General features: G+C 49.8%; 9 protein-coding genes across 9 annotated transcripts; 6 read left to right on the top strand and 3 right to left on the bottom strand.

Moving 5' to 3' along the window:
- The first annotated feature begins 525 nt into the window (after nucleotides 1-525).
- On the top strand, nucleotides 526-2,008 carry GGI43DRAFT_16339 (glucosamine-6-phosphate isomerases/6-phosphogluconolactonase-domain-containing protein). The gene has a single exon (XM_083199581.1). It carries the CDS (start codon nucleotides 882-884, stop codon nucleotides 1,665-1,667), a length of 786 nt encoding a protein of 261 aa, XP_083066163.1. The 5' UTR covers nucleotides 526-881; the 3' UTR covers nucleotides 1,668-2,008.
- GGI43DRAFT_390516 (uncharacterized protein) lies at nucleotides 1,830-4,373 on the bottom strand. The gene has a single exon (XM_083204325.1). The coding sequence runs from the start codon at nucleotides 4,248-4,250 to the stop codon at nucleotides 2,349-2,351; it is 1,902 nt and encodes a 633-aa protein (XP_083066162.1). The 5' UTR covers nucleotides 4,251-4,373; the 3' UTR covers nucleotides 1,830-2,348.
- A 77-nt stretch (nucleotides 4,374-4,450) lies between these two features.
- Nucleotides 4,451-7,192, bottom strand: GGI43DRAFT_390515 (uncharacterized protein). Its single transcript, XM_083204324.1, has one exon. The coding sequence runs from the start codon at nucleotides 6,911-6,913 to the stop codon at nucleotides 5,120-5,122; it is 1,794 nt and encodes a 597-aa protein (XP_083066161.1). The 5' UTR covers nucleotides 6,914-7,192; the 3' UTR covers nucleotides 4,451-5,119.
- A 2,254-nt stretch (nucleotides 7,193-9,446) lies between these two features.
- Nucleotides 9,447-12,161, top strand: GGI43DRAFT_427189 (major facilitator superfamily-domain-containing protein; the record flags this gene model as incomplete). Its single annotated transcript, XM_083208777.1, has 6 exons — nucleotides 9,447-10,389; nucleotides 10,453-10,553; nucleotides 10,640-10,923; nucleotides 10,994-11,024; nucleotides 11,092-11,732; nucleotides 11,797-12,161. The coding sequence occupies exons 1-6, from the start codon at nucleotides 10,180-10,182 to the stop codon at nucleotides 12,159-12,161; spliced, it is 1,632 nt and encodes a 543-aa protein (XP_083066160.1). The 5' UTR covers nucleotides 9,447-10,179.
- A 2,211-nt stretch (nucleotides 12,162-14,372) lies between these two features.
- On the top strand, nucleotides 14,373-15,267 carry GGI43DRAFT_378536 (trypsin; the record flags this gene model as incomplete). The annotated part of the gene is made up of 3 exons (XM_083202714.1): nucleotides 14,373-14,630; nucleotides 14,695-14,900; nucleotides 14,964-15,267. 3 exons carry the CDS (start codon nucleotides 14,373-14,375, stop codon nucleotides 15,265-15,267), a joined length of 768 nt encoding a protein of 255 aa, XP_083066159.1.
- A 167-nt stretch (nucleotides 15,268-15,434) lies between these two features.
- On the bottom strand, nucleotides 15,435-18,344 carry GGI43DRAFT_390508 (rab-GTPase-TBC domain-containing protein). Its single transcript, XM_083204323.1, has 6 exons — nucleotides 18,153-18,344; nucleotides 17,973-18,090; nucleotides 17,748-17,915; nucleotides 17,144-17,691; nucleotides 16,949-17,091; nucleotides 15,435-16,891 (listed from the first exon to the last, which is right to left on the bottom strand). Exons 1-6 carry the CDS (start codon nucleotides 18,173-18,175, stop codon nucleotides 15,696-15,698), a joined length of 2,196 nt encoding a protein of 731 aa, XP_083066158.1. The 5' UTR covers nucleotides 18,176-18,344; the 3' UTR covers nucleotides 15,435-15,695.
- Nucleotides 18,345-18,617: 273 nt separating this feature from the next.
- GGI43DRAFT_15831 (uncharacterized protein) lies at nucleotides 18,618-20,812 on the top strand. Its single transcript, XM_083199525.1, has one exon. The coding sequence runs from the start codon at nucleotides 18,768-18,770 to the stop codon at nucleotides 20,580-20,582; it is 1,815 nt and encodes a 604-aa protein (XP_083066157.1). The 5' UTR covers nucleotides 18,618-18,767; the 3' UTR covers nucleotides 20,583-20,812.
- A 2,111-nt stretch (nucleotides 20,813-22,923) lies between these two features.
- On the top strand, nucleotides 22,924-24,178 carry GGI43DRAFT_378533 (KH domain-containing protein; the record flags this gene model as incomplete). The annotated part of the gene is made up of 3 exons (XM_083202713.1): nucleotides 22,924-23,320; nucleotides 23,398-23,972; nucleotides 24,041-24,178. 3 exons carry the CDS (start codon nucleotides 22,924-22,926, stop codon nucleotides 24,176-24,178), a joined length of 1,110 nt encoding a protein of 369 aa, XP_083066156.1.
- Nucleotides 24,179-25,310: 1,132 nt separating this feature from the next.
- GGI43DRAFT_390506 (UDP-galactose transporter HUT1) lies at nucleotides 25,311-27,475 on the top strand. Its single transcript, XM_083204322.1, has 3 exons — nucleotides 25,311-26,048; nucleotides 26,141-26,934; nucleotides 26,997-27,475. The coding sequence occupies exons 1-3, from the start codon at nucleotides 25,846-25,848 to the stop codon at nucleotides 27,215-27,217; spliced, it is 1,218 nt and encodes a 405-aa protein (XP_083066155.1). The 5' UTR covers nucleotides 25,311-25,845; the 3' UTR covers nucleotides 27,218-27,475.
- Nucleotides 27,476-27,788: the final 313 nt, after the last annotated feature.

The raw sequence follows: 27,788 nt of genomic DNA, 5'->3' as shown, positions 1-27,788 counted from the left end.
TTCTGCTACTCCGCCTATTTTACCCAATGCACTGCCTCGGCTTGCATGGCACTTTGGAAGTTACCAGATAATATGTGTAAGGCGCAGTTTATACTACTATCCGCGATTGCCGTGCTACTTACATGCTAATACGTACATCTCCAAGCCCAGCATCAGAATGCTAACATGAAACAACATTTTTGACATCAATATAATAGCCTTTGACTAGCGCATTGACGTCGACGTGATGCTTCTCCAGCTCAAGCGCCTCAAGCGGCACGGGCATGCAGACCAGCGGCATCCCTGCAGATCCGTACCAGGTGTGTGCGCTGCACTGCACATCGCGATCCGAACTCCTTAGCCTTCTCGAATCTTCTCCAGTCTCTTTCACAAAGTATAACCTTCCTTTACTCTCTATCACGCTTTTTCATATAATAGAAAAAAAAAAATACATAATAACCAAGTATTAATAAATACTTCCAGAAAGAGTCAAGACAAGCACCCCAGCCCGCCTTTTAACCTTCATTGCAGTGGCAACGGCTACCTGAACTCTGCGCAGCGTTATCTTATCTTCCCATGCGCCTCTGACATAACCCCGCGCGCACTGCGCAGCTCTTTTTTTGACAAGCCGCAACCTTCAACGTCCCCCAAGCGGAAAAATAGAGCAACCCCGCCGTCCAAACTATCGGGACCTTCATAGCTCATTTCCCATAGCTCCAAACTCCAACCACACACAACAGAAAAAAAAAAGCAACTCTCGAACAGTGCAAAATTTTTGATAAACTGGACTTCCGATAATACGGCTCGAGCACCAATAACCCCTTTATATTTCAGCTCTTTTCACTTGGCCTCAGGCCTATTCGCAATACCCACCCGCTCCTCGCGTCACTTCGCTTATAATCATGCCCAAGACACAACCCAACCTGTACGCTTTCCCGGGCGTGGATGCCCTCGCGCAAGCTCTGCGAGCCTACGTTATCCAGAGCCAAAACGCCGGTATTGAGAGACATGGCGCCTTCAAGGTCGCCGTATCTGGTGGCTCGCTCCCCAAGACCCTGGCCGCAGCCCTCCTGGCCCCCTCATCCGGTCCCGGAGACGTCGTCGACTTCTCCAAGTGGGAGATCTTCTTCGCCGACGAGCGCGCCGTGCCCTTGGACCACGCAGACTCCAACTACGCCCTCCTCAAGGCCGAACTGCTCGACAAGCTGCCTGCCGACCAGCAGCCCTCTGCCGTGCACACAATCAAGACCGAGCACCTCGACGACATCCAGGAGCTCGCCGACCAGTACGAGCAGACTCTAGTCGCCAGCTTTGCCTCGCGCGACTCTGTGCGCCTGCCCATCTTCGACCTCCTCCTGCTCGGCTGCGGACCCGACGGCCACACTTGCTCTCTCTTCCCCAACCACGAGCTGCTGCGCGAAGCCGACGCCTGGGTCGCACCCATCGAGAACTCGCCCAAGCCCCCTCCTAAGCGAATCACCTTGACCCTTCCCGTCGTTACACACGCTGTCCGCGTTGCTTTCGTCGCCACCGGCGCCGGCAAGGCCACAATCATGAAGGAAATCTTCGACACAAGCTCTGGACTGCCCTGCACTCTCGTCAACGAAGCCGCCGGAGACCGATGCAGCTGGTTCGTCGATGAGCCCGCTATTGAAGGCGTCGGCTTCCCCCGGAGAGCATTCTTGTAAAGAAAGAGAGAGAGGATGTATATGGAATTACATGGAGAATGGAGAAGAAAAAACAACCAAAAATCAGAATTGATGACGATGCATGAACATTAGCAAATGACGAGTATGATGCGAAAAGCCATGATGGGCAGATGGGTAACAGCATGTGGCGTTGGAGCGGCTTTCACTACTTTCTGTATGAAGGCCAACTCCCCAACCGGCTTGATTTGTTTTATTCCCCTTCAGTTCCACTGGGAGGTCTTTTTTTTTTTTTTTAATTTTTTTGATCTTTGAGAAAGAAGAAAAAGAAAAAGAAAAGAAAATGCGTTTACGCGCGAGGTGGATCATTGTTTTTATGCCCCGACTTTAAGGAGTTCACTGGGCCCCATGACATTATTATTTCGTTAACTTAGAATATATGATGCTTTCACTATGGAAAAGAGGCATTCTAGTTTTCTTTTTCAAGAGATGAAAACATATTTGAAATTCATTCCAGTAAACCTGGTGGCAGTGATGACGCTGATGCGATGCTGATGCTAGTGCTAATGCTGCTCATGATAAGTAATGATAAATGATAGTTCTGTTGCCCGTTCAACCGTAATTTTTATAGAAAAGGAGATTCCGTATGCCCTGCCATAATAGCAAGGCCATCAATTTTTTAAAAAGAGAAAAAAAGAAGCAAACGCCATTTCCGAATTCCTCTTATATCTCTTTCCAGGCCCCTCCCGCACGCGGAATCTCAAAGTTGTCATCCGCATCAATCCTATTCATCCTCCCAATCCACTCGTCTTCTCTCAAAAGCGCCTCATGCTCGACCACCTCCATGATTCTCAGCTCCGCCAGCATGTTTTCAATCAAAGCCCGCGACCCATCCAGCATCTTCTCCAAGCTGGACTTTTCGTCTTCATCCGGCGGCTCTGCGTAAAACTCATCCAAAGTCAGATCGTCAATATCGCTGAGCTGCTGCTTCCACCCGTCGAGTTGGTCAATGAGCTCTTCACGCTCCCCTTTCCATTGGGCGTCCAGGTCTTCAATAAACAGGTCATTGTTTCCTTGGGCGAGCATGGCGCCTTTTCTTCTCGCCTCCTCCATGTCACTCACTCCGCCGATCCATCTCTCAAAGTGCCGCACCAATTGGGCATATCGGCCACTTGGGTCACTCAGCGACCATACATTTGTGATGATAAATTCCAAGGATTGAATCTTCTCGTCCAGTCTGCCACCACTGCCCCATCTTCTAAGCGCCAGCACATTCTTCTTCTCTTGCGCTACGCTCTCCTGCTCAGAGACATCTCTGCTATCCTCGCTCAGCTTTGCGAATCGATCTCCCAGCTTTTGCCTAGCACTCGCTCTCCATTCGGCTTCTACGACTGGAGCCTCCCGGTGCAGTAAGTACAGCTGCAGTAACTCTGCCTGTAGCTTGCTGACCTCGGCCGACGCAGCGATATTTGACGGCAACTTGGAAGGTGACGTGGGAGCCAAATGTGACGCAGACTGTTTAGGTGCCAATGATTTGCCTGGCGAGCCTGGTCTCTGTAGAGAAGAGGCTGACGTACGAGGCTTTAGCGATGCTTGGTCCTGTGAGAGCAGCGTGCCGGCAGAGGAAGGCTTAGAAAGTCTAGATACCATTCTGCCGATTGTTGCTAATGACGGCTTGCGAGCTGGTAACTTTTCTGTCGAAGGAGCCCTGCGTTCCAGCATCCTTGGTGGTCCCGTAGGTGTCACAGCTCGGCTACTAGCAGCTGAATTTCCACCTCGGGCAACAGTCGGGGTCGGGGTTACAGATCGACCTATGGACCGAGGCCCGGATGCCCGAGTTGCAGAGGCCGTAGAGGTAGTAGATCGAGTAGAAGCTGAGAATGTGGCAGCTCGAGTCAGCCCCATGGGGGGTGTTCTCGTTCTACTTGAAGAAGAAGGGGGCGTTCTCGCTTTCGGTGCTGCTGTAGGCGTGACTGGTCTCCCAGGAGCCGAGAATGTATTGGATCGAGTCAATGCAGTTGGAGTAGCTGACCTCCGGGACGTTCCCGGCGCACCCCCAGGGGCTGTAGGCGTTGCAGGCCGTCGAATTGGATCTCTCGACCTCGAAGGGTTAGGTGGCTTCGTTACCACTGGCCCAGCAAGATTGGTCGCCGAGGTCCTGGCAAAAGCAATCCCCGTCGGCCTTCTCTCGAGCTCCTTTGGCTTTCCCGGCATTGATATGCTCGTAGATCTCCCTCTCGTTTGAAGAGATGGCCTAGTCATGGTTGTCGAGGGCGGATACTTGTTGGTTGACGCTGTCCGTTCTTTTCTTGCAATTACTTCTTTCGTTGCCAGGGTCATTGATCTCGTCAATCGTCCAGGTATACCTGTTGCCGTAGGGGCCTTTGGAATACCACTGCTGGCATTAGTGGGGGCAGCGGTGTTCTTCAAGCTGTTCGTCGAGCTGCTGGAGCTAGAAGCAATTGAGGCGGCTCGGGCACCATATTTGAAGCTGGGCAGACGGGTCGGCGAGGCGTTTCGAGATATTGATGGCTCCCGTGTACTAGACGATCTAGTCGGTATCGACGATGGGACAGTGGTATTGGAGCGTTGCGGGGGGCGCACGCGAGGTATTGAAGAGGACATGGCGCCGATGTTGAAGATTGGGTAGGATTGTTGAAGTCTGAAGCTGGCCCGACGGTGACATTTGATGTACCAATCAGTACCCTACCTGGGCGGTGATGTCAGGGAGCTGGGCGCTATAAGGCCCAATTGCCGTACCTGGCTACTCCCTTTTAGGTCGGGCTAAGGTGGGTGTCCCAGCTCCACCAATTGTCGATTTACAACTTCATGTCATCTCGCCTCCTTTAACCGCGCCCCTCCCGCGAGAAGCATATTATCAAGGGACATAATATTAAAAGGTATCACTTGAAAATGCATATTTAGGGACGATGATTTCCTTCGTGTTTTCAATCTTGTTCAAAAGACAGGTTTATTATCCCTGAGTAGTATTACCCCAATGCTAGTCTATTTCAATCAACCTCTTTCAGAGAACAAAACCAAAGATGCCTCGACTCATATAAACAAATTCAACCTTGTACAAACCATGGTTTCTGGCACGTTGATTTCCCTGAAAATTCGGAATTATCCTTTTTTATCCCATTCTCTTTGAACCAATGAGTGACTGAACCAATCCTCTAATACTATACATGCGAAATTTCTCCTCGAGTCTTGTGGGTAAGCTGTGAAAATGGTATCGAAAGTGAAAACTGAGGAGCCAACTTGAGCTTCCTTTTTATGGTGCTTTGATGATGCAAATCCTTGTTGAAGGTATAAAGAAGAAGAAGAAAAGAAAGAAGACGATAAATGATGATATGCGTACTCCAGATCCCATGACAGTAGCATCACATGCCATAACAAAGAGAAATAATGGAGAAAAAGAAGTAAAGGGGGTGTAGGCAGAATAGGGGTATCGTGGTAGTATGGGGCGGGCAAGATTAGGAGAATGCGTGGTGTTATAACGTTGCCTGTAGCCCGGGACCAGTGTTGGCGAGGTTGTCCATCAGCCGACGGAGATCCCATTGGGAGCTACCTAGCTTGCGATGGCAAGCGTCGCATATTCTCAGATGGCAGAATGAGCAGGCCCAGCGATCTTCTAGATCTGCCCTATCGCAAGCTTGGCAGGTGAGCGGGCAATTCTTGTTGCTTCGGCGGCTCATAGTCTTGTGCTGTTGGAAGCAATCAAAATGTGTTTTGGTAAGTGGTCTCGCCTTGATAATACCATCTCTATGCAAGTTTGAATACGTCTGTGTCGGGAAATATGCAGCCCTGGGATGAGGCTCGCCTTCAACCTTCATCTCAGGATATAAAGTGCCGTCACGGCCCCGATAAAGAAGTCCTTGTGTTTCTGACTTAAGGAGCCGTGGATCCGAAGTTGGCTGGGGAGTGCTTTGCTTAGGTTTCGCTATCTGAGAAACATCTGTTTGTATAACAGCGGGCTGTGGTTGCACAGCAGCTGTGGTGGTGCCTCCAGAAACACGTGGACGGACAGATACCGGGTCGTTGGGAAGAGAAGCCGCCACAGGTGCCGTCACAGGTGCAGGCACGGGTGCAGCCGCTGGTGCTAGTGCTAGTGCTGGAGCTGAAGCAGTATCACCCTTCCGTACTACTGGTGACACAGTCGCTTGACTGGATGTGCTATCTGCATCAGACGGCGGGCGAAATGAATCCTTGACGGCTGTTAGATCCTGGCTGGGGGATACCGGTATCGCTTTTCGTGATATGGGTTGAGAGATTGTAGTTGCTGCTCGGGTGTCTTTAGGAGGTTTAGGAGGGAGATCTTTTGAAAAGTCGGGAGATGCGCCCCTAGGGGCTTCAGGGGACGATGCCGGAGAAACAGGAGAAATAAAAGGTTCGACAGTAGGTTGTTTGACGTCTTCTTTGCGATATTCTGGCGTTGGCGGCCGCTGAACAGCTGGGGCACCCGGAAAGCCAGCCTTTGCACTAGAAGTGCTGGATACAGATTCAGAGCGCTGAGAGCCAAGCCTGTCTTTGATCTGCTTCAGCTTGGATGTTTCGCTTCCCATGGTTTGCGCGGCAGGAGGCGGTTGGTCCTTGGCCCCTAATGAAGGACGAATATTCCGGCCAGGCAAACCACCGGCGAATGGAGGTGCTCGTTGTGCTGCGGCTTTCACTGGCTCGGGCGGCGCCTGGGAGTTATCCTGGTCTGCTGGCAGCTGCGTATCTGCAGTTGACCCGTGGCTGTAGTCGAGCGTAAGACCGGGAAGCTCTCTGCTGGCTTGGGTCATGTGTGGGCGGCGTTTCCAAATCTCGGGCCGAGGAGATGATGGGGTGGATAGTTCTGCAGCTGCTTCGTCTTTGGGTGGTGGCGGAGGGAGGTCTCGCTCAGCAGAGCGCTGATACTGAGTGGCAGCAGCAACACCAGCGCCTATTCCTGTGCCAGTGCCAGCATTGGGGCGAGCAGGCAGTGAGCCACTGCCGCCTATTGTGGCCTTGGGCTTGCTGGGAACAGCGGGAAAGGCAGCTGTAGCTGCGGCTATGGCGCTGCTAGCCTCCGCAGCCGCAACCGACTTCTCGCTACCAGGCGCTGCGACTTCCTGTCTATCGATCTCGCTAGTACTCGGTGTAGTCTCGTATATAGACGGGCTCCGCGACTCGTCGCCATCTCCATCTCCCATATATGCCGAGAGAAGACTCGACAGAGAAAAGGTAGGAGATGGCTGGGCCAGGTACTGCGGAGAGGGCGCCGGCAGCTTCAGGTTCGCGACAGGTTTTCGCGGGATAGACATCTTGGATCCGGCACTCAAAGGCGGCGATTGGAGGCTCGAGATTCCGGCGCTCAGCGCCGACGAAGGCGTACTGGGCGCAATTGAGGGTGTCGCAACGATGTTTGCGCTCGTTGTACTGTTGTAGCTATTCACTTTACTGCTGGGATTCGTCAGGGTCTGGGGAGTCGGTGGCAGCGTCTTGGTCGGCGGCGGTGCAGGCAGCGGAGGAAGGGGGAGGGTTTTTGCCGGCGGCGGCGATGCCAACGAGGAGGTTCTTGCTGGAAGGCTGTACTCGCTGTTCTTTCGATTATGGCTAGTATTGTTATTGTTATTGTTGTTGTTGTTGTCGCTGCTGCTGCTGCTGCTATTGTTATTGTTGTTGTTATCGCCGCCGATATTACTCTCGACGTCGTCGTCTGTGTAGTAGGAGTAGTCGTCCAATCCAGGCACCGTGGGCAGCGCCTTGGAGAAGCGGGACGCGCCGCTTTTAGGGACTGAAAGACTGGATGGCTTCGACATGGTGACCCGCGAAGTCGATCAACGCGAAGACGCAAACGGTCTCGACCGTGGGGGATTGTCCAGATTCCCCAGCTTGGCTGCCTGTATCTGCGCTAGCCCTGCGACGATTCCTTGCGTGGCTCAACGACTGGCAGTTGGAGTCCTCTTCGCGGCCGGCACAGCGCAGTTCCGGTGGGTTTGAGTGTGAATGCGCATTGAAAAGAATTTTGACAGTTCATGGGAGGAAATGCTGAGACGAGGAGCTCGTCCTAGTTGTTTTAGATTCCGTGGGTGTCCCTGGCTAATACCACTTGGGCCAAATGGCGCCAGCCAAAGGCGGGAGCCAGGCCGATGAAACGGGCATGTGGCGTCTTAGCCAGGGGTGGGTGGATTACATTGTGCGCTGCCATGTAGCCTACAGATCCATCGCGTCGTTTGTTTGCAGATGACGCTCGGAACCGAAACGGACACGAAGTCAATCTGCATGCTGCATCTAGGCCAGACAATTTTGCATGTTTGCATTGCATCAACTGCTACATAGAATCATGTCCACGGGACACATACGTGGCATAAAAAAGACGTCAATTCAATAGATTTGCCAAAGATCTACCTCTGATGACGGCCCAGTCTCGTAAAAGAGCAGGCCTAATTTGCATTAATGACGCTCCTAAGAGGCGCCACAACGTCACTACAGGAGATTAGCGCATAACCCGACCGGTTTCTCGCCATCTGAAAAATCAAGCGCTAGAGAAACAGTGCGATGACGACCGCGACTAGACAAGCATCCATTCGGTGAGGTGGCTTGACACTGAGATCGATGTCTCGAAGCCACCGACTTGAAGAATTCCATTAGGTACGTCGCTGAAGACGGGAGGGCCTATGCTTAGCACATGTAGGTATGTATGCATATTCAATATTGTTTATAGGTACGCACTGCTATTGGCGGTAGAATCGGTAATTATCCCAAACGGGACTCATACTGCCGCATAAGGCATGAACAAGCTGAAAATCGCGACAATGACTTCACAGAGAAATGGGAAACAAGCTACTTAGCTGACAGGCGTTGTCGCTCTTGTGTCTGTTTCACATTGGGGCGCAGAAAATGATAGGTAGGAATGTCAGCACCAGTAAATAACCTTACGTTTAATGGGCTCCCCGCATTTGGACGAGCTGCATATGTGCGTGCACGGGCTCATCTGTAACGCGCAGGGGTCTAAAACGTGGTGTGCTGCCGGGTAAGAAACTCTGCAGCTGCTTCATGCAGTGCCTATCTTTGACTTTTGTTCTTGTTTAAAAAGAAAGAAAAAATTAGAAAATGGAAAATGGAAAATGAGCTCCGAAATTGACATGGCCTCTTACCTATAAGTGCCAGTTTTTTTTTTTTTTTTGCTCTGCACGAGATAACACAAAGTGGATAGCTTTCCTAGATAGAATGTTTTCTTGCTGAAACTCAATATTTATGGTTACTTCAAGCCACATTTACTGCTATATTGAGCTTCAGGTACACCAATTGTGCAGTAGTCACAATCTGGCTGTGATTAGTCTGAAATAGGCGAAATGTAGTTTCATCAGAGACCAAAGAAGAAGAAGGTAAAACTCCAGCTGAGAAGATCATCCTGTAACGAGCAAGGGGCAGATATCATCGATAAATGCTACCATATCCTCTTTTGTTTCTTGGCACGATCCTTCTATGTTTTATCTGTGGTCGGGCCACAATTACCCGTAGTGTACAATACCATGTACACATTGTACTTCATGTTTTAAAATTTGTTTTAAAATTGCGCCGCGTATTAGAGCCGCAATTTTAGGACCAATCGTTTATTCATTCATACGTACTCGTATTGCAGTGCTACCCTATTCGCTCAGCTCCACGGCACTCGGCCTCCCCCAGATTTAAAAACATTGTGGAGTATTATTCTTGATAACGAGCGGAACTGCGCGGAGCTCTACTATTATACATTAATACTATCTGTTATGCCGTATCACGGCTTCTGGCTTCTCGGGCCAAATAATGTGCCTCAAAGACATCCATCTGTATTGAACTGGCTATGATTAGGTATCCATAGCAGTCAAATTAAGGATGTGATTAAAGTTTTTTTCTTATTTGTTATGTCCAATAGGGGACATTAGAATGACACACAATATGGAAGGAACAATGTTGGCTGCGTCTGTGTGTAGGTAGGGAAGGAGCAGCATCGATTGGCAAAGCTTGCAATGCAGTCCCCGATAACTGAAAATATAGATATTAACCCCACTGCAGATAATGCCCGAGGCAAATCTTTATATACTGGTTATTCAGATGAAGCCGGCGATTTTAGAGTGCATAATCTAAATCCGGGCCTCGATCATTTGGGGCATTATTCAGCAATGGCTATTCCTACCTAATCTACTCAATAGGGCGCCAATTGACCTATCGATAGCGACCATCTACCTTGCGCTCGGTATATTTTACCATATCTGCTCAAGATTGCGTTTTCTTTTTCCTTGTGCGGTTTTTATTGATGGGAAAACGCCCTTTGAAAGACACGGCGATTATGCTGATGAATCAGGCCCTGGCTGAATAAAAGCTGAGGTGGGGGGAATTGATTAGGAATACTTAGGGCTGCTGACTCTGGCAATTTACATCTCAACGCATCTCACCGGCTGTTACGTATGACGGTTTGAACATACGCATCTGATGCGAATGAGCTCGTGCTTCCTTGATCGGGACATTAAGCTTGTGATCTGCTAATAGAAGAGCCGCTGCTATCGTATCAATTGACAGGATTGGCTGATAGCTCTCACCAAAGATGAGATCGCCTGGCTCTAACGCAGATGGGCCTTTGGCGGGTGTGCCCCCAACAGAGAGGACACCGCTCCTTTCTGAGCCTCTTCCTCAGAATGGTGTTCTAAGAGATGGCAGCGATGCCGAAAATGGTAGCTTGGGCCAGTCGGAGAGGCAGAAGAAGCATCCCATGGCGGACAAGATGCACATCTTGCTTCCTGCCGTGGGTGTTGGGGTAAATGACCGTCTTATCCAGAATATTTCTTACCTTATATTAACAACATATTTCTTTACATAGGTCTATCTTGTGGCCGTTGACCAGCTACTTGCGGTGGCAACCTATGCCAGAATCGGTAGTGAGCTCAAGGCCTTGAACAACACCAGCTGGATTGCCACGTCGTAAGTAATATCCTCAATGAAATGCGCTATTATCTCCCTCACAAACGACGACTGGGAAAAAGGAAGCGACTAATAGGCATTAAAAGGTACTTTCTCACTCTCACAAGCTTCCAGCCTCTCTACGGCAAGCTCAGTGACATATTTGGTCGAAAGGCATGCCTCCTCTTCGCATACGCCGTCTTCGGCCTCGGCTGCTTGGGATGCGGCTTGGCCCAGAGCATGACGCAGCTTTGCATCGCACGAGCAATTGCCGGTATTGGCGGAGGAGGCATGAGCTCGGTGGTGACGATTCTATTTTCTGATATTATCCCGCTGCAGGAGCGTGGTGTCTGGCAGGGTTATATCAATATCGTATACGCCGCCGGAGTGAGTATCCCGACCCAGCAGCCAGTTCTAGAGCTAATTAATGAAACTGACCAGTACTGGTGCGCCACTCGGAGGTTTATTCGCTGATTCTCTAGGATGGCGATGGTAAGATTTGTGAAGTTGAAATCCTATAAGGCTGGACTTTGGCTAACATGGGCACAACAATATCCAGGTCATTCATGATTCAGGCACCCTTGTGTTTGATAGCTTGGATTTCAGTGTACTTCGTCCTTGATCTCGAGCCTCCTTCCAAGGATCACTGGGCCTCCAAAGTTCGTCAGATTGATTTCCTCGGCGCCTTTACTCTTGTGCTCGCCGTCATTTCTCTCTTGACGGGCCTGGACTCTGGCCCAAATCTCGGATGGTCTAATCGCATCACCATCATATCACTGAGTCTGACACCAGTCTTCTTTGCCTTGTTCCTCTTTGTCGAGATGAAGATCGCCAAGCATCCATTCGCTCCAGGCCATCTCATACTCAGCCGAGACTTGTTCCCTTGTTTTGTGGTCAACATGTTCGGCATGGCATCTCAGCTGAGCGCCATATTCTTCGTGCCACTCTTTTTCCAAGCTGTCAAGGGCCTCAGCGCTACGACGAGTGGCGCAATGCTTGTCCCAGCAACCATATTTGGGGTCCTCGGTTCCCTTATAGGCGGTTTGGTCATCAAGAGAACAGGGAAATTTTGGTGGCCAACAACTATCAGCTATGGGATGCTGTTCCTCGCAATGATACCTTTGATCGTTACAACCTGGTACGGTTCGGTATTTGGAACTACAGTGTCATTTATGATGTCATCCATGGGAAATGGAAGCGGTAAGTTTAATTATTTGCTGTCTTCACACGCTCTCTTCTAACGTGAATAATTCTCACTTCCTAGGCATCACAACTATCCTCGTCGGCCTCATCGCAAACGCGGCCCCGGAGGATAGCGCCATCGCCATCGCCTGCTCCTATCTCTTCCGGTCTCTTGGTGCCAGCATTGGCGTTGGTACCAGCTCAGCGGTGCTCCAGCAAGTCCTCAGAACGCAACTTGCCTCTCGTATTGGGGAGGATGCCGGCCAGATCGAAGAAAAGGTGCGCCAGAGTCTGGACATTATCAAAGAACTGCCGCCACTGGTTGCTGAACAAGTGCGGGCGAGTTATCAAGTTGCTATAGTTGCGGCCTTCATCCCCTCATTCCTCTTTGGTCTTGGATGCTTCGTTACTACGTTCTGGGTGAAGGAGAAGTCTCTAAAGCGGTAGTGTCTATAAGTCTATGTATAAGCATGAGTAAAGCATAAGAGCGCAAGTAAAGGATCTCTATGGTACTTGCATTGCTTATGACTATATATTGTAATTTCTCGCATGTAGGAGTCATATGCTTGTATATGAACACGAGCTTGGAGGCATATACGCAAAACGGTGAGACTTTAGCATTTAGACGAGGGGGGAAAACAAGATATTAGCTATGGTCACATCGTTTCGTCCGTTTCGTTTCACCGTTATCAACCTAACTGTGCCACCCATGACAAATTCCATGCTGCTCACGAAATACGGACTAGCAACAAAAACACTGCCCCGGCATCAATCCACGCCCAGATAATCACAAGCCAGCTTATACGAGGGAGGCAACTTCGGAGAAGCTCACTCGGAGAAGCTCAATAAACGCTGTCCTCGATGTAAATCTCGCCCACCCCCCCCGAAAGCCACCAATCAAACGCCCGTCTCACCCAATTCTCCAATATCGCATATATCGCCAAGCCAGCGGCAGCAACGGGCCCTCGCCAAGACTTGCCTTTCTCCCGGTCGCATAGGGCATGACGAAAAGTCTTGGCGGGCCTTTTTGATCCGCCCATCGTACATTGCAACCTTGGCGATGGGGGAGAATTTCGGTGCAGCTAGCCCTTTTTTTGCAGCTTTCTTCATTCTTCATTCTTGCGCGATTGCGCAATGCTGCTTGAACTGCCTCCGATGTTCGGCCTATGCAGAACTCGGGGTTTCCCCATGCCAAACTACTACTACCTACTACCGGCGCCACAGAAAAAAAGGTTACCGCACTTTATAATCTTAATTATATGCTTCAGTTAACCTGCGACGACAATGTAGGCTAAATTTGCCGCATGCCTAAGCGAAGTGGGATTCAGCAAAACTGACTTTGACAAGTATGGTAAAGGCAAAGGCACTTCTGAACTCGCGCCATCTGCTTGTTTATAATTGAAGCTGTGCCCGTCAAATCGAGTGCTGTTCCGAAGCCAATCTAGCCGGCGGCCGATATCTAGTTGCCTAATTAGGTGCCAACTACCGTGGCGCTGTTCCGACCTAGTCGACAATGCATGTGCTCGATGCTGTATTACTGAGCTCCAGAAAAACAAGCCACCGATGCGACAATCTTGTGCTCAGCCATCAAGAAGGAATCAGCTAGTTAACATGCAGGTGCCTAATGCTACATGAATGCCTGTTGTGCAGTAGAAATTCGACAGTTAACGGTGCATCTACTGCCCATCACTTCGTATAAGGAATCAACACGGACTATGATATGTCTGATAGGGCGGCATATCCATGCTTTCAACTTCGGCTTTTGTTATTTTATCCTAGCTTGACAGGCGGGTTGATTTACCCCGCGCAACCGGGGGAAGTCTTTATCGCGACGCCACTTTTTATTGTGTTGAAGTTCAATGCCTTAATGGAGGGGCCTTTGCGTTTCCCAACATGCTTTTTATCAAGCTTAGGCGGTCTTGGCAGCTTAATTTAGAAGGTCGCACAACAAACGAGATGTCTTAAACCTAGAGATCGAGCTCGGAAGCAACTTACAGATAGGGCAGGCTGAATTGGCTTTGAAACTGCCGGAGCCGGCCGAATGTCCTGGCCGATGTTCTTCAACGCGTAGCTGGACCCGCGTAGCATCTCGTAGCAGCGTGAGCGCTTACCTTGGTGTTTATGTCTGGTATTATCGATGTTACCGTTATCATCCCTGGTCTCTGCCTGGCCTTGCTCAGTATCAATAGGCGACTGGGGGTCCTGGGCTGTGTCTCTCTTTGTACGTCTCCATATACATAGCCTTGCAAGGTATGCCAGCCAGTAGTAGGGCGTCTTTGTGATATGCCATCGTCATTGCCTTCTAATTTCGGCCTCCTCTTCTCCAAGCTTGGATCTTTTGCAAGCCCGTGCAATTATACTTTGCTGCAGTCTTCAATTTAGGAAGGAGATGGTTTATACAACGGGATTGGTCAGTTGGACTTCGGTATTCTCTTTGCGGAATCATTCAAGCGTCTATACCATGGCCCTGGACGAAATGCTTCGTAGTCTAGATAGCATGTGGCATGGAACTTTGAGCATGGAGCTTCATTAGCCATGTGTCGAATTGTATATAAATAGGGGATGACTCCCTCTCGTTTGATTTGGATATTCACCACTACTCATCTCATCTCAGTCATCTTCTATTCATCCCAAGAAGACTTCAGATTATTTCCCACAATGGCTCCCGCTTCCGCAGTTATTTCAGCTCTTATGCTGCCCGCTCTCGCTCTGGGAGCTGCCATCGAGCCTCGTGGCGCTGAGATCGTTGGAGGAACCTCCGCTGCTGCCGGCGAGTTCCCTTACATCGTCTCTCTGTCTTCTTCGGGCTCTCACTTCTGCGGTGGTGTTTTGGTCAACGCCAACACTGTCGTCACTGCTGGTCACTGCTCCGTCGACTTCACTGCCTCCCAGGTCAAGGTCCGCGCCGGATCTCTCGTAAGTTAACTTGCCTTTCAACAACCATACGCGTGACCATGATGCTGATAATTCTTTGGTATAGACTTGGGCCTCTGGCGGCACCCAGGTTGGTGTTTCAAGCATCACCGTGAACCCCTCATACACCACCAAGAACGGTGTTCCCGACTTCGACGTTGCCGTCTGGAAGCTGTCCACTCCCATCCAGACTAGCTCTACCATCGGCTATGCCACCCTTCCCGCTTCTGGCTCTGACCCTGCTGCCGGAACCACCTTGACCACCGCTGGCTGGTAAGTATATTTCGCACCTTGAAATTTCATCAATCTCGTGAAACGATACTAATCGTTTAATAGGGGCACCACCAGCGAGAACTCCAACTCTCTCCCCTCAAGACTCAACAAGGTCTCAGTTCCTGTCATCTCTCGCGCTTCTTGCAACACCGAGTACAGCGGCATCATCACCAACAACATGTTCTGCGCTGGCCTCTCCCAGGGTGGCAAGGACTCCTGCTCTGGAGACTCCGGCGGCCCAATCGTCGACTCCAACGGCGTCCTCCAGGGTCTCGTTTCTTGGGGCCAGGGCTGTGCTGAGGCCGGTTTCGCTGGTGTCTATGTCAGACTCGGCAACCTTTTGACCTTCGTCAACCAGCACCTGTAAACGGTTGCTACAAAAACCTTTATTTTCAAATGGGTGGTGCAGGGAGCCTGTTCTCTTTTTTGACTACCCAGGTAGTTAAGAAATTGGAACGGTGGGCGGATCTGATTTCATAGCGAAAAAAACCTTGACCAGCTAGTTGGAGTATATAGGATTTGAAGTTAAATAAGAAAAAAGTTTCATATACGATTACTAAGTGAGAAAGTGCTACTACCTACTTTCCCTGCAGTGTATTTTTGTCGTGTAGAAGGCGATAGCTTGCTCACCCAATCAAAGACCCAGCCAGATAATTCATAGCTCCCATTCAAATGCAGTCAAGATGAATTTCAACGTATGCATAGAGAAAAGGATCAATTTGTAAGAGACCAGTCGCTGATATCCCTATATTCAATATAAATCATAAAAATGTACCTCGTGCTGAATCTTACGACTTATTTCCCCTTCGGGCTTTGCATCGGCTCCATCCCAAAAATATCACCAGATCCCAGTGGATCTCTTTCGCTTAATTCTGACACCCCCTCTCCAAATAAAAACGCATTCTTTTCGCGGCTCGCGTTGTTTATGCGTTTCTTTTGTTGAGTTGTCGGTGATTTACTGGTTATAGGAGTTTGCGGTGGCCCGGACTCGTCCGGCTCCAGCATCCATGAGAATGAAGACTGTGCTATAGTCGATCTAGCAGGTATGGAGACAACTGGCTGAGCTTTGGGACGGACTTCGCTCAATACGGTGTCTGATTTTATGTCATTCTTTGTAGTGTTGGTTGTATCAAAGGCGGAGTCGCTGCTTTTTGCAGATTTCTTCGGTTCTCGTAAAACCGATGTTGTTTTTGCCAAACTTGGTGTGGACACACTTGTAGTAGACGACCTCGGGGACAGGGGCTGGTTCTCTTTTTCGGCTGAGGTTTTCTTGATTTTGGTCTCTTCTTTCTTTTCAGCCACGGCTTGAGGCTCTTCATTATTAGTTGCTTCCATAGTTGGGATGGTCAGAGAGGCATCCTGAAGGTATATTTGCACAAATTGTACTTTGGCTGCGGCAACTTCGATCAGATCCAAACTTCTGGCCTTATCTTCAAGATTAGATAAAGACAGAGCCTTAAGACTAAGAACTGTCTCGTCAAGGAGGCTTGCTAGTTGTTGATTTCGCTTCTCCATGGCGGCCAACGCCTTGGCTGCGACGTCATCGGCCAAGGAGAGCCTTTGATACGGCGAAGACAGCCCTTCATTAAGGCCTTGCATATTTCGCTTAATTTCGCCTACCGCATCCCGTACTGCTCGGTTGATACCTAGCTTTTCGCTCTTCTCCAGCATGCCCTGGAAAATGTTCTCTACTCCACCCTGTTGCTGAAGAAATTTTGGTGAGCGAAGTGGTGACCTCACCCCAAAGCCCCTTCTGCGGATTGCATCAAACCCGGCAAACGGCGAGCCGGTGGGTTCAGGAAGTTCAGGGCTCTTCGAAACTTTGGGAAGCTTCCCTGAATACTTTTTGATCAAGGTTGCTCCTCCGAGTGTATTCATGTGATCTCGGAGATAAAGTGCATCGTCAACAAACGTATGAGGCCCATGTTGTTGATCAGGGGGTGGATACTTTAAAAGCAGTTGCAAACAAACAGAATAATCAGATTCTAATACTAGTTTCAAAGGTTAGATCGACGAGTGGGATATCTCTGAGCAAGTAGTGAACTCACATTGCCAACGGACGCGCAGTAGCATAGAGCAGCAAATCAAGTCTATTAGGTCTAATGAGGGATCAACGGCAAAAATCGTGTCCCAGAGCGCAAGGAATTGATTAAATGGAAATTCTCTGCTGAAGAGAAGCCGAATCCAGCGACTTTTCATCAAGTTAGCATCCATAAATATAAGAAAAAGGCTGCAATACTTACATTAAAAATATTTGGGGAAGTATCTCGACGCTTGTAAGATGTGCTGCTAACTCAGGGTCAACTTGTTGTAAGCAGACTTCGTGAATAAATTTACTGCGCTCGACAATAGCAGAGCTCTGCTCTGGAAACCGAGGTTGGAATGGACCGTCAGCTGTCTGGGCCGGGATTGGCGCTTCTTTGACTTCGTAAAAGGATTGAGCGTGCTCCATTAACTGAGAGAACAAAATGAATGCATCGTGCTCAATGAAAGACGAGTCAATGGTTTCAAGCATCAGCTCCTCGAGGTCACCTTCATCATCACTCGCAGATATTGATGCACGATCTAGAGCATCTTGTTCGACAACATGCAAGATTGGGGCTAAGAGCTCGTGCATGCCCTGACGATAGCCGCCCCTATCCGGGTTTACCTTGCAGTAAACGAACAGTATATCCAAGATCATGCGCTGCATATAATCTTCATGATAAGTTGCTTCATCCGGAAGTCTTTGAACGTCTTGCAGAATTTCTGCTCTGATAGTTTCATCTTCGCGAACGGTATTCCAAGGAGACTTGGCCAAGTTAGGGGTTTATAATTCAACATTTAAGCATGGAGGCTTCTACTCACTTTAGGGTCATCGGCCAAAGGATCAATGGTAAGCTCGGTCAGAGTTTCAGGATGTTTTATAAATCTGAGAAAGTGATCACGGCGTTCGCTATACAACTCTCGCCTCTCGCGAAGCGACTGAGACCAACTCAATTCAGCACCGTCTCCATCTGTGGATAAAAGGAAGACCTTTGCGTATTGCGTCAACATCATGCCACCACATCTGAAACTGACAACGAAACTCACCTTCCAGCAGACAGAGCGGTTACCTGACAGGCAAGGGCTCGAAGGGCCATTATGGCGCACTGCATTCTGTAAGTCATCGACGCTGGCGCAGTGCGCTTGAGTTGCCTGCCATCTCGCTCTTCAAAATGAAGCAGCCGTCAGCGCTCAGTGTTCAGCTCTCATGTGAGACTTGCTACTCACTGTGTCTCTGCAAGTGATCTCATCCTGGATGGAGGGTTCTGACGGGCTGAGCTAAGGGACCAATCTTATCGTCATGTTACACTCGATTTCAGCTCTAAGATGAGTCTACCGCCGCATTGGGAACACCAAATTAGTGATGATTACAGCGAGGCCGGCAGTCTTGGATATCTCACTCATCTAGTTGAGAGTGAGAAGATTGGACTTTGGAGGTGGGCTGCCACAGCCCCGCACCACCAGGCGGATTTATATGTACTGGTACATGCATGCTCAGCAGCCTCGAATCGCTGTAGGCGGATGGCTAGCGCTAGATCCCTTGCTCGGCACTGGGATGCCGCATCCCTAATGACACCTGCAGCCAGCGAGGCTAGGTGTTTTTGTGCATATGTTCCAGTACTCGGACCTTCGGGCTCGAAGCACTGGTAGCCGTGTCCACCGCTTAGTTCCATCCGTACCGTCTTCTCCATGCTTCACGACATCATTGCTTACGTACTTCGATATAAACTCTCGCGCACTTCTGCAGGGTGAAGCAGAAGCAGGTCTTCTTCCATTGTGCCGTCTCTTTATTTCATCTCTTCTCGCTAGTAGCTAGTAGCATGCATCTTGAGATCCTCCAATATGTCGGCTGATTTGTTTGCCGAGTTTGCCAACAGCAATCCGCCACCTCCACAACAACAACAACAGCCACCCATTTCGGGTGTCCAGGGGAATCCGCCTGCGGCAAAGAGCCCCTTTGGCTTTGGCTTCAACGACTTTACAGCGGCAACAGCCTCGCCAATTGAAAGCTGGCCTTCAATCCCGTCTCAGCCAAGCGGAGCTGGCAGCTGGACAGCGGCTCCAGCCTTGTCACAGACGACGCCAGCTCCGTATGCGCTGAACGATGCTGATGACGATGGCTGGGGAGATTTTGAGACTGCGGAGCCTACTCCGGCAGCATCTACAATAAGCAAGCCTTTTGACTCATTTGGGGGCGCGTTTGGAGAGTTTCCCGCACCCCCCAAAGAGCCTGATGTTAGGCATAGACTGGTCCGAGCTCCTACCATCGACATCATGACCAATACCTTGGTTGATTTCCAAGCGAAGCCTGAGCCGGATCCCAAGCCAAAGTCTAGCGAAGATTTCTCTTCATGGAATGTGACACCAAAAAAGTCAAGATTTTCCATGAAGTCGGCATCAAAAGACTCCAACGTGCTCTTCGATGTCGACGATTTTGAGCTTCAGGTGCCAGATGAGGACGAAGATGATTTTGGTGATTTTGAAACGGTGCCACCACCGCCACAACAAATGCAGCCCAAACATAATGCTGTGTCTTCCCCGCCTACATCTTCTTCCAATCCTGCACCGTTGCTAGATCTGCTCTCTCTTGATGACCCCCCGGAGCAACAGCCGATCAAGCAAGCCACCAAGAAGCAGCCGCCTCCCCAGCTCCTAGGGGCACTGAGCTTTGGGGCTGTCCCGTCAGCAATTCCAAATCCACCAAAATCACCATCCTTCCAAGAGCGAAATCCTTTCCCAGATCTTGAGATCAAGACAAATGTGACAGCTGCTGCCGTGACCAAAAAGAAGAACGACACACCTAAATCAGCAACACCGGTCACTGCTTGGCCACCGGTCAGCCATGGGAAAAAACCATCAATTGCTAAGAATTTTGATGACGACTGGGATGCTTGGGATGATACTCCTAGCAAGACGACTAGTGCAAAGGATAAAATCCCCAAGTCTAGCCATCCTGAGAGCTGGGACTGGGACGCTGGTGATAGCGCCGAATCTACTGCTATAAAAGGAAGCGACGATGATCCTCCTCCAACTAATGTCCCACCGCCATCAGTCATCCTGTCTGCCTTTCCCAATCTTCTTAGTTCAGCGAGTGTATTCTTCAAACCAATTTCCGGCCATAGTGCCTCCATAAAGCAGCAAGTTCTGTCTAACCCTAAAGCAATACACTTCCTCCAGGGATATATCCTTCTTGCTACCACTGCTGCCCGAGTAATCGCTGGTCGCAAACACAGGTGGCACAGAGACAAGATCCTGGCCAAAAGCATGTCTATATCGGCCGCTGGTAGCAAGGGTATGAAGCTCGCGGGTATTGATAAGACTCAGTCAGCACGAGAAGACAGAGAGGCAGCAGATGTGGTTGATGTTTGGCGTGAACATGTAGGCCGCCTGCGATCTGCTGTTGCTGCTGCTAATGCCGAGGGCAAGCTCAACCTCAAGGTCCCTGAGCTGAGCGAGAATATGCTAGTCCAAACAGCCAAGATGGTGCCAACAGGGCCTAAGCCGTGTATTATATGCGGCTTGAAAAGGGAAGAGAGAGTGTCAAAGGTCGACTATGACATTGAAGACAGTTTTGGAGAATGGTGGGTTGAACACTGGGGCCACAGGGCTTGTAAGAACTTTTGGGTAGAACATGAGCAGAAATTACGACAGCGTTGAGACGAGCCAGTAAACCATATTTATTTAATGTTAGATTCTAGATAGGTAGCTTCATATATGTAGTGTGCTTATAACGTATACTACCAAAGCATAGGCAACAGTATATTAGAAGAGATGGACAATGCAATGTGAAGACTGCGGATTCATTGCATTTATTGACCATTGTCACCTTGTGATGTGAGAGGAACGGGAGTTAGGGAATCAAATGTAGTGCAACGTGGCATTATTTATTTGGAATCAGAGACACAGAGAAACGTAGAAGCCAAATTTCCATGAATGGTCGGGAATCTTCCTATAGACAATACCCCATGATGGGGTCAGCTACCCCAGCTTCTGCCACGCCCGTAGCTGCACTACGGCTCTGGACAAGGACACCGTAACCCATGCTCGCATTCCTACTCGACAAGAGGCGTGATGGTGGTGATACAACGGGTGACCCCCAACGAAGTGTTTGGTGTAGCTTCTGCAGATGCGACTGGTTGCTCATACAACTGCCATCATTCAGCCGGCTCAAAGGTGCAGTGGCTGGATGGATCCCGACGCTGATTGACCCAAAAGGCTGCACAAAATAGAGAAAGAAGCGCTACTTTGAGTTACTCCGCAGCAAGCTGCATGAACTCGATGCTATAGAAGCAGGGAACTTACTGAATGGATGTTTGCACCCCAGACCACACCGGTGGCCAGTGGTGGCGTTTCTTTGCGCATCTAAAGCCTGTTCAGTCTGACCTTGGTATACTAATCTGATGGTATCCTCTCATATTCGCACCAATATGAGATCAGAGGTTTGGATAGGTGCGTTGACATTGATGTATAGCTCACACATGTGATAGAAACCATATTCCATAAACGGTTAAATATGGCATTCGAACACTTACCTATGGTTTGCTTTTGCCCCAGCTAAAGAATGCCTATTTTAAAGGTATGCTCTGTGCTACCCATTCAATTGATTTAAAAGCCTTAATATGATAGCTGCTATAATGATAAATACCGTGTCGAAAACAATTAAGAAGTGAGAATTTCCGTAGAACTCTTCTGGGTATATGCCAGGATCTCTCACATTTCCGCTTTAGGCAAGCATACCTGGAGCAGCTCGCTGAGAAAATCGGATCGCGTGGTTGCGATACCGACGAAGCACCTTGACGTACCTCCCCAGCGGCATGCAGGTCGGTAGTTTCCCAGGTACCAAGCAGGTAGTATCGTGTACTTCCTTTTACACACTGTAACCTACTACAGGCACAGATCCACCGCGTTAAAGATTGAAGCTGAAGGCCGCAGGTGGCGCGCGCGTCCGAGGTTGGTAATACCTGAGCACAGCAGGCGAGAGGGGAGCTCATGTAAGTACCCCGTCTGCGAATTCACTGTACGACTGTACCTCGTTGCCACCGGAGAGCGTGGCCGTTCCTGGCCTGTCGCCGCAATGCAGTCTCCGATTTTTTCGCTTTTTTCGCTCTTCCCATCGACCCTTTCCTGCTTTTAGGTTTAGCAGGTCCAAACGCTGCAGCGCGCTGGGCAGTCTAGTGGCCACAGCAGTCACAGCTCCAGCTGCAGCGCCTGGCCTAGCGCTCTGCCTGCCCAAGTGCAAGTGTCCAGCGTTTTCTCCCCCTCCCCAGAGCTTCTTCTCCTTCTCTCTTCTCTCACAAACCCGCTTTCTTCGTCTCATCTTCTCACCTCTTCCCGCCTCTACCTTTTCCCTCGCACTCTTCGCCTCTCCCTAAACTTTTCTCTCTCTCGACCTCCAACTTCCGGATCCTCTTGCGCACCACCTGCCCCTCGAGTTCGGTCGTTGTCGCGCTTTTCACTGCTACGTCTGCCCACTCGCCTCTCGACCCCGCCAAATCCCTGCCGGCACCACACACAAAAAAAAGAGCCTGGCGACGCATTCGACCTTTTGCCTACCTCCTACGATCGGCTCTCGTCCTCCCAGTCTTGTCAACATTCGCGTAGCTCCCAGCTTCTCGAATACTGCATGGTAAGTTCTTCACTTCCCTGGTAGCCCTGATTCATGATGGAACTTGGTCGCATTTCAAATCCGGCATGGATGCAGTCCGGCGTACTGCGTTTATCAGATAGACAAACGGCGTCAGACAGACGTTTCGTTTCGTCACCAGCCGTCTCTACCGTGCGCGCAACCTGATGCGCGACCTTTGTCGAGGCACAGACAGCTATCTCCCTGTCTGCAAGCTAGATTACAAAAGGCACTGAAGCTGACTTATATAACAGATAGCTCAGGACGGTTTCTGATTTTCCTACTTTGATACCAAACCTTCCGTCGCATCCACCTCATCTCTCCACAATCTCTTCTTCACCCCTCACCTCTCACCCTACCACCCAACAAACAATCATGTCTTCTCAAGACCTGCTCTCGTCCAATGGCGGCGATATCGTGGACTCTCTGGATCAGCTGAAAATGGACGAACGACTCGGCCCCGACGGGGAGCTCGCCCCTAAGACGGACGAGGAATATGCTCAGGCTCAACTGACCTTGCGCGCCATTGTTTCCTCCAAGGAAGCGGGTGTCATTATTGGAAAGGGCGGCAAGAACGTTGCTGACCTTCGTGACGAAACTGGCGTCAAGGCTGGTGTCAGCAAGGTCGTTCAAGGTGTTCATGATCGAGTTCTTACCATCACTGGTGGCTGCGATGCCATCTCCCGGGCTTATGCCATCGTTGCTCGAGCTCTCCTCGAGGGTGCGCCCGCCGTCGGAATGGGTGGTATCGTCCAGGGCAACGGCACTCATCGTACGTACCTTTCTTTTTCCTTTCCTCTCCATCTTGTGAAAGAGTACCCTAGCTAACGAGATGAATACGACATATAGCCATCAAACTTCTAATCTCCCACAACCAGATGGGTACCATTATCGGTCGACAGGGCCTCAAAATCAAGCATATCCAGGATGTTTCTGGCGTCCGCATGGTTGCGCAAAAGGAAATGCTGCCACAATCAACTGAGCGTGTTGTTGAAGTCCAGGGAACCCCCGAAGGTATCCAGCGAGCCATCTGGGAGATTTCCAAGTGCTTGGTCGACGATTGGCAGCGGGGTACCGGCACCGTGCTCTACAACCCTGTCGTCCGAACTCAGAGCTCCGGCTCTGGAAGTATGAGCGGCACCGGCTATGGAAATGGCGGTGGCCGGGGCGACTACGGAAGCCCTCGCGTGATGCGCACCGGAAATGGAGCTGATTTTAGCAACGGAGGCTCAAGACCATTTAGCCGTCGCTCGGATTCTGACGCCGCCACTCGTGGTCCTCCTACCCACGACGAGAATGGAGAGGAAATTCAGACTCAGAACATTAGCATCCCCGCCGACATGGTTGGATGCATCATTGGCCGTGGTGGCAGCAAGATTAGCGATATTCGCAAGACTTCTGGAGCTCGCATCTCCATTGCCAAGGTAAGCCTCGTCCAACGACGTCAATTCTTGATATTGTCAAACTCGTCATTAACCAACCGCACATTTAGGCCCCCCACGATGAGACCGGCGAGCGCATGTTTACCATCATGGGCACCGCCAAGGCCAACGAGTCTGCGCTCTTCTTACTCTATGAGAACCTAGAGGCTGAGAAGATGCGTCGCAGTCAGATGCAAGATCAAGAGTAAAAACAAAGACTCTCTAATGATAAGCACACTGGCTGTTGCTTCATGTTTCTCGTACCACTTGTGAATGAGCTGTATTTGAGCCGGATTTGGCGGATTTAGGGCGTCCAGATCTGGTTTGCCGCAAGGCTCCTCTTTCCCCCGCTGGAACTGGGACAGGATTTTTGATGATTGTGGTTCATCACCAAAAGCATTCAACGCAGCCATCGTCCTGTTTTATTTCGATTTTCTCCCCCTCTTTCTTGCCGTTTCAATTTCCTCTTTATTCTTCTTTTTCTCCCTCTTTACCTCAAGTTATGCTTTCTCACGTGTTATTTGTATCCCAACTACCTCACCTTCAGAACGATTTTATCCCTACTGCGTGGGTTGATTCTCGCGCCGATAATGATGCCACTGCGCTTTTGCTACAGTGGTTCAGCTTCACCCGAAGATGATGACTACACGAGCAGGGCTCATTTGGTGTCTGCAATATGGCACGATACAGTTTCATCGGATTTTTGTTATTATTTCTACCACTCGACTCGCACCCGTTTGCTTCCTCTATCGCACATGGAACCGTGGCCGCCCCTGGCCTGCATCACTTGACATTAACTCTTATCCCACTCCTCCTCCTGGGACTAATGGAATTAAGACATCGATACACCCGAGTCGAAGTTGAAGATTGAATATGACGAGTGCTACTGCATGCATTGTATCATACCAACCACAACCTCGCTTCTCGGCGGCCGCCCTATCACGATCACTCACTTCTCAACTCTTGCTCCGCGATCCCTTTTGCCATCTTTACTCCGCAAAAAGAAGACTATTACACTCTCAAAATACACAAATCCTCTTACTTTAACAATTGATGCACGACAACGGAAATGTAAACACGACTTAAACCCCACATATCACCTCCCACCAATGCCTCCTCCTCGTTACTGGTGTCTCTGGCGGCGGATGATGACTCTCTTTTCTCTTTTCTCTTTTTTTTCCAAGCAGGAATCAGGCAATACCCTGTAGTGTGCACGCTTTGTGCACGCTATGCGCATGAAACGAATCTGGGATTGGGGATGTCTAGATAATAGTGCATCTAGTCAGTCGTTGTGCAAGAGACTGAAATATATTTGGACGCAAGCTGATTTTGAACTGTGACCCGGTGCATTGTGCTCTTACCTCTGCGTGAAATGTATTCCGCTAGACAGGTGATCCAGCAATAAAGAATTAAGCCGTAAAAGCACCAGATGTCTCTTATTTCCAGCGCCATCCGGAGTATATACACCGTATATACACCGTCATCGAGATTTAGTGATGCGCCTCCTACGGCGGCTTAGCCCAAATCGGAAAGTTCTTGCCCGGTAAGCGGCAGGCGCACCCCACCAGTCTCAGGGTCCTTCCCCAGACGTCACAGCGCGGCAAGGTTGAGAGATGAAGCCAACTTGTCACTTTCAAATTCTATCGAAACTCTCGCTTTCGTAGGAACGCGCACATATATTCGTCACGGCCCGACTTTTCGTTCCTTTTTACTTTTTATACTTTATTTTATCCTCAGTTCCACTCCTTTTATTCTCCTTTGCCCCAACAAACACTTTTACAGACACTATTTCTAGTTTTCAAGCCCGCAGATTAGTTTTGTCTTTGCGACAGCGCATTTCGAACAACGCGCTTCTCTCTCCCCCCGCCAGCATCCAATGGCGCGCACAAAGCAAACGGCCGTTAAGCGCGAATCCTCCTCAGAGTTTTTCAACAAGCAGTCGGCAACATGGGAAGATAGCAATGGGAAGGAGGTGAAGGCTACGAACGGGCACGCAAAGGCGGCGGTGCAAGAGTCTGCGAAGGGCGAGGCGGGTTTTGTTCAGCTTGTGATTGCTGTTTCTGGCATCTACGCTTCCTTGTAGGTTTCCTCCTCTTGGTTTGTCGAAGTTTACGTCGCGATATTTTGACTTATTTCTCTATTCGACGAGACTAATCGGTTTTGCTGAACAGCTTGACTTGGGCGTATCTCCAAGAGAAGTTGACAACTAAGACTTATGGTCCGGCCGACGCACCAGAGGTCTGGCGTTTCCCCGTCTTCCTCAACACTATCCAGTCGCTCTTTGCTGCGGCCGTTGGCTTCGTCTACCTCTTGGTATCGAATCCGAAAGGCGCCCCCGTGCCGTCGATTTTCCCCTCGCGTCGCATCCTCGGTCCCCTCATGCTCGTCGCCATCACAAACAGTCTGGCCAGTCCCTTTGGCTACGCCAGTCTTGCGCACATCGACTACATCACTTTCCTGCTGGCCAAGAGCTGCAAGCTGCTGCCCGTCATGTTCCTCCACATTACGATTTTCCGAAAGCGCTACCCGATTTACAAATACACGGTCGTTGCCGCCGTCACTGCTGGTGTTGCCGTCTTCACTCTCCACTCTGACCGCAAGGCCAAGAAGTCCAAGCTGTCAGAGGAGGCGAACCTTCCTTGGGGACTGCTGCTGCTGAGCATCAACCTCCTGTTCGACGGCCTTACCAACAGCACCCAAGATTACATCTTTCAGACTTTCCAGCCCTTTAGCGGACCGCAAATGATGTGCGCTAACAACATTATGAGCACCGCCGTGACGTCCTTGTACCTTGTTGCCAGCCCTGCGCTCGTCTCTCTTGGTATCGGCGAGTGGCTCGGCATGGACGTCGCTGGCAGCGCTGGCGAGATGAACGCTGCTATTGAGTTCATGACCAAGTACCCTGCTGTGTGGAAGGATGTTTTGGGTTTCGCAGCTTGCGGTGCCCTGGGCCAGGTCTTCATATGTACGTTCTTTTCCACACCTCGTTATTATTTAGAGAGAGGCCATTTGCTAACGATTTCGCAGTCTACACCCTTTCTACATTCTCATCCGTCCTGCTAGTCACCGTCACTGTGACCCGCAAGATGTTCACCATGATCCTCTCAGTCGTCGCGTTCGGCCACCGTCTCACACAGATGCAGGTGCTCGGAGTCGGGCTCGTCTTTGGCGGTATTGGTGTTGAAGCTGTCATTGCCAGAAAGGAGAAGATGGCCAAGGAAGCCGCCAAGGCGAAGAAGTCTTCATAGGAGGAAAGAAAAAGAGACGATGATAGAATCAGATTTTTGACACTTTTAAAAGTACATACATCTACTATATATACACGGGAAAGAGGCCGTTCAAGGGTAGGGCCAAGTACATAAATAGATAGCTCTTCACGTTTGGATCATGTTATTTTTCAAGTTGTACGGCGTTTATTGGAATTAAATAGAGCAGCTCTAGCTTTATATGCTGCGATTTGATTTGATAGAGAAAATAAATGGACCAAAAGATAATGAAGAAAAATAAAAATATTAAGGGTATAAAAATGTTGATTTAATTTGTGTTTGCATTTTTTCTTCTCTCTGTGTTATTTCTACCCGTCCTTCCCCCTTTGCCTCTCAAACCGTGGTATCTTTCCCTCCTCATCTCTTCATTCGGGATACGGCTCTATGGCCGTCCCTATTTGTCTCGCTGAAGACCTGCTTCCGACATCCCAACCCGCCTCTGGAGTTTGTCCTCTCCTTGAATTTCCTATTTGTATACCGAAAATAGATTCCGAGAGCTGTAAACATGCCAACAAAAGAGCCAAGAAATTATTCCCTCCACAATACCCAGGTT

The sequence above is a fragment of the Trichoderma evansii genome (genome assembly GCF_050947405.1).
Source record: "Trichoderma evansii strain SZMC 28006 chromosome Unknown GGI43scaffold_1, whole genome shotgun sequence".
NCBI lineage: Eukaryota > Fungi > Ascomycota > Sordariomycetes > Hypocreales > Hypocreaceae > Trichoderma > Trichoderma evansii.
The sequence above is the reverse complement of the archived record's forward strand: the minus strand, read 5'-3'. Positions and strand labels throughout refer to the sequence as shown.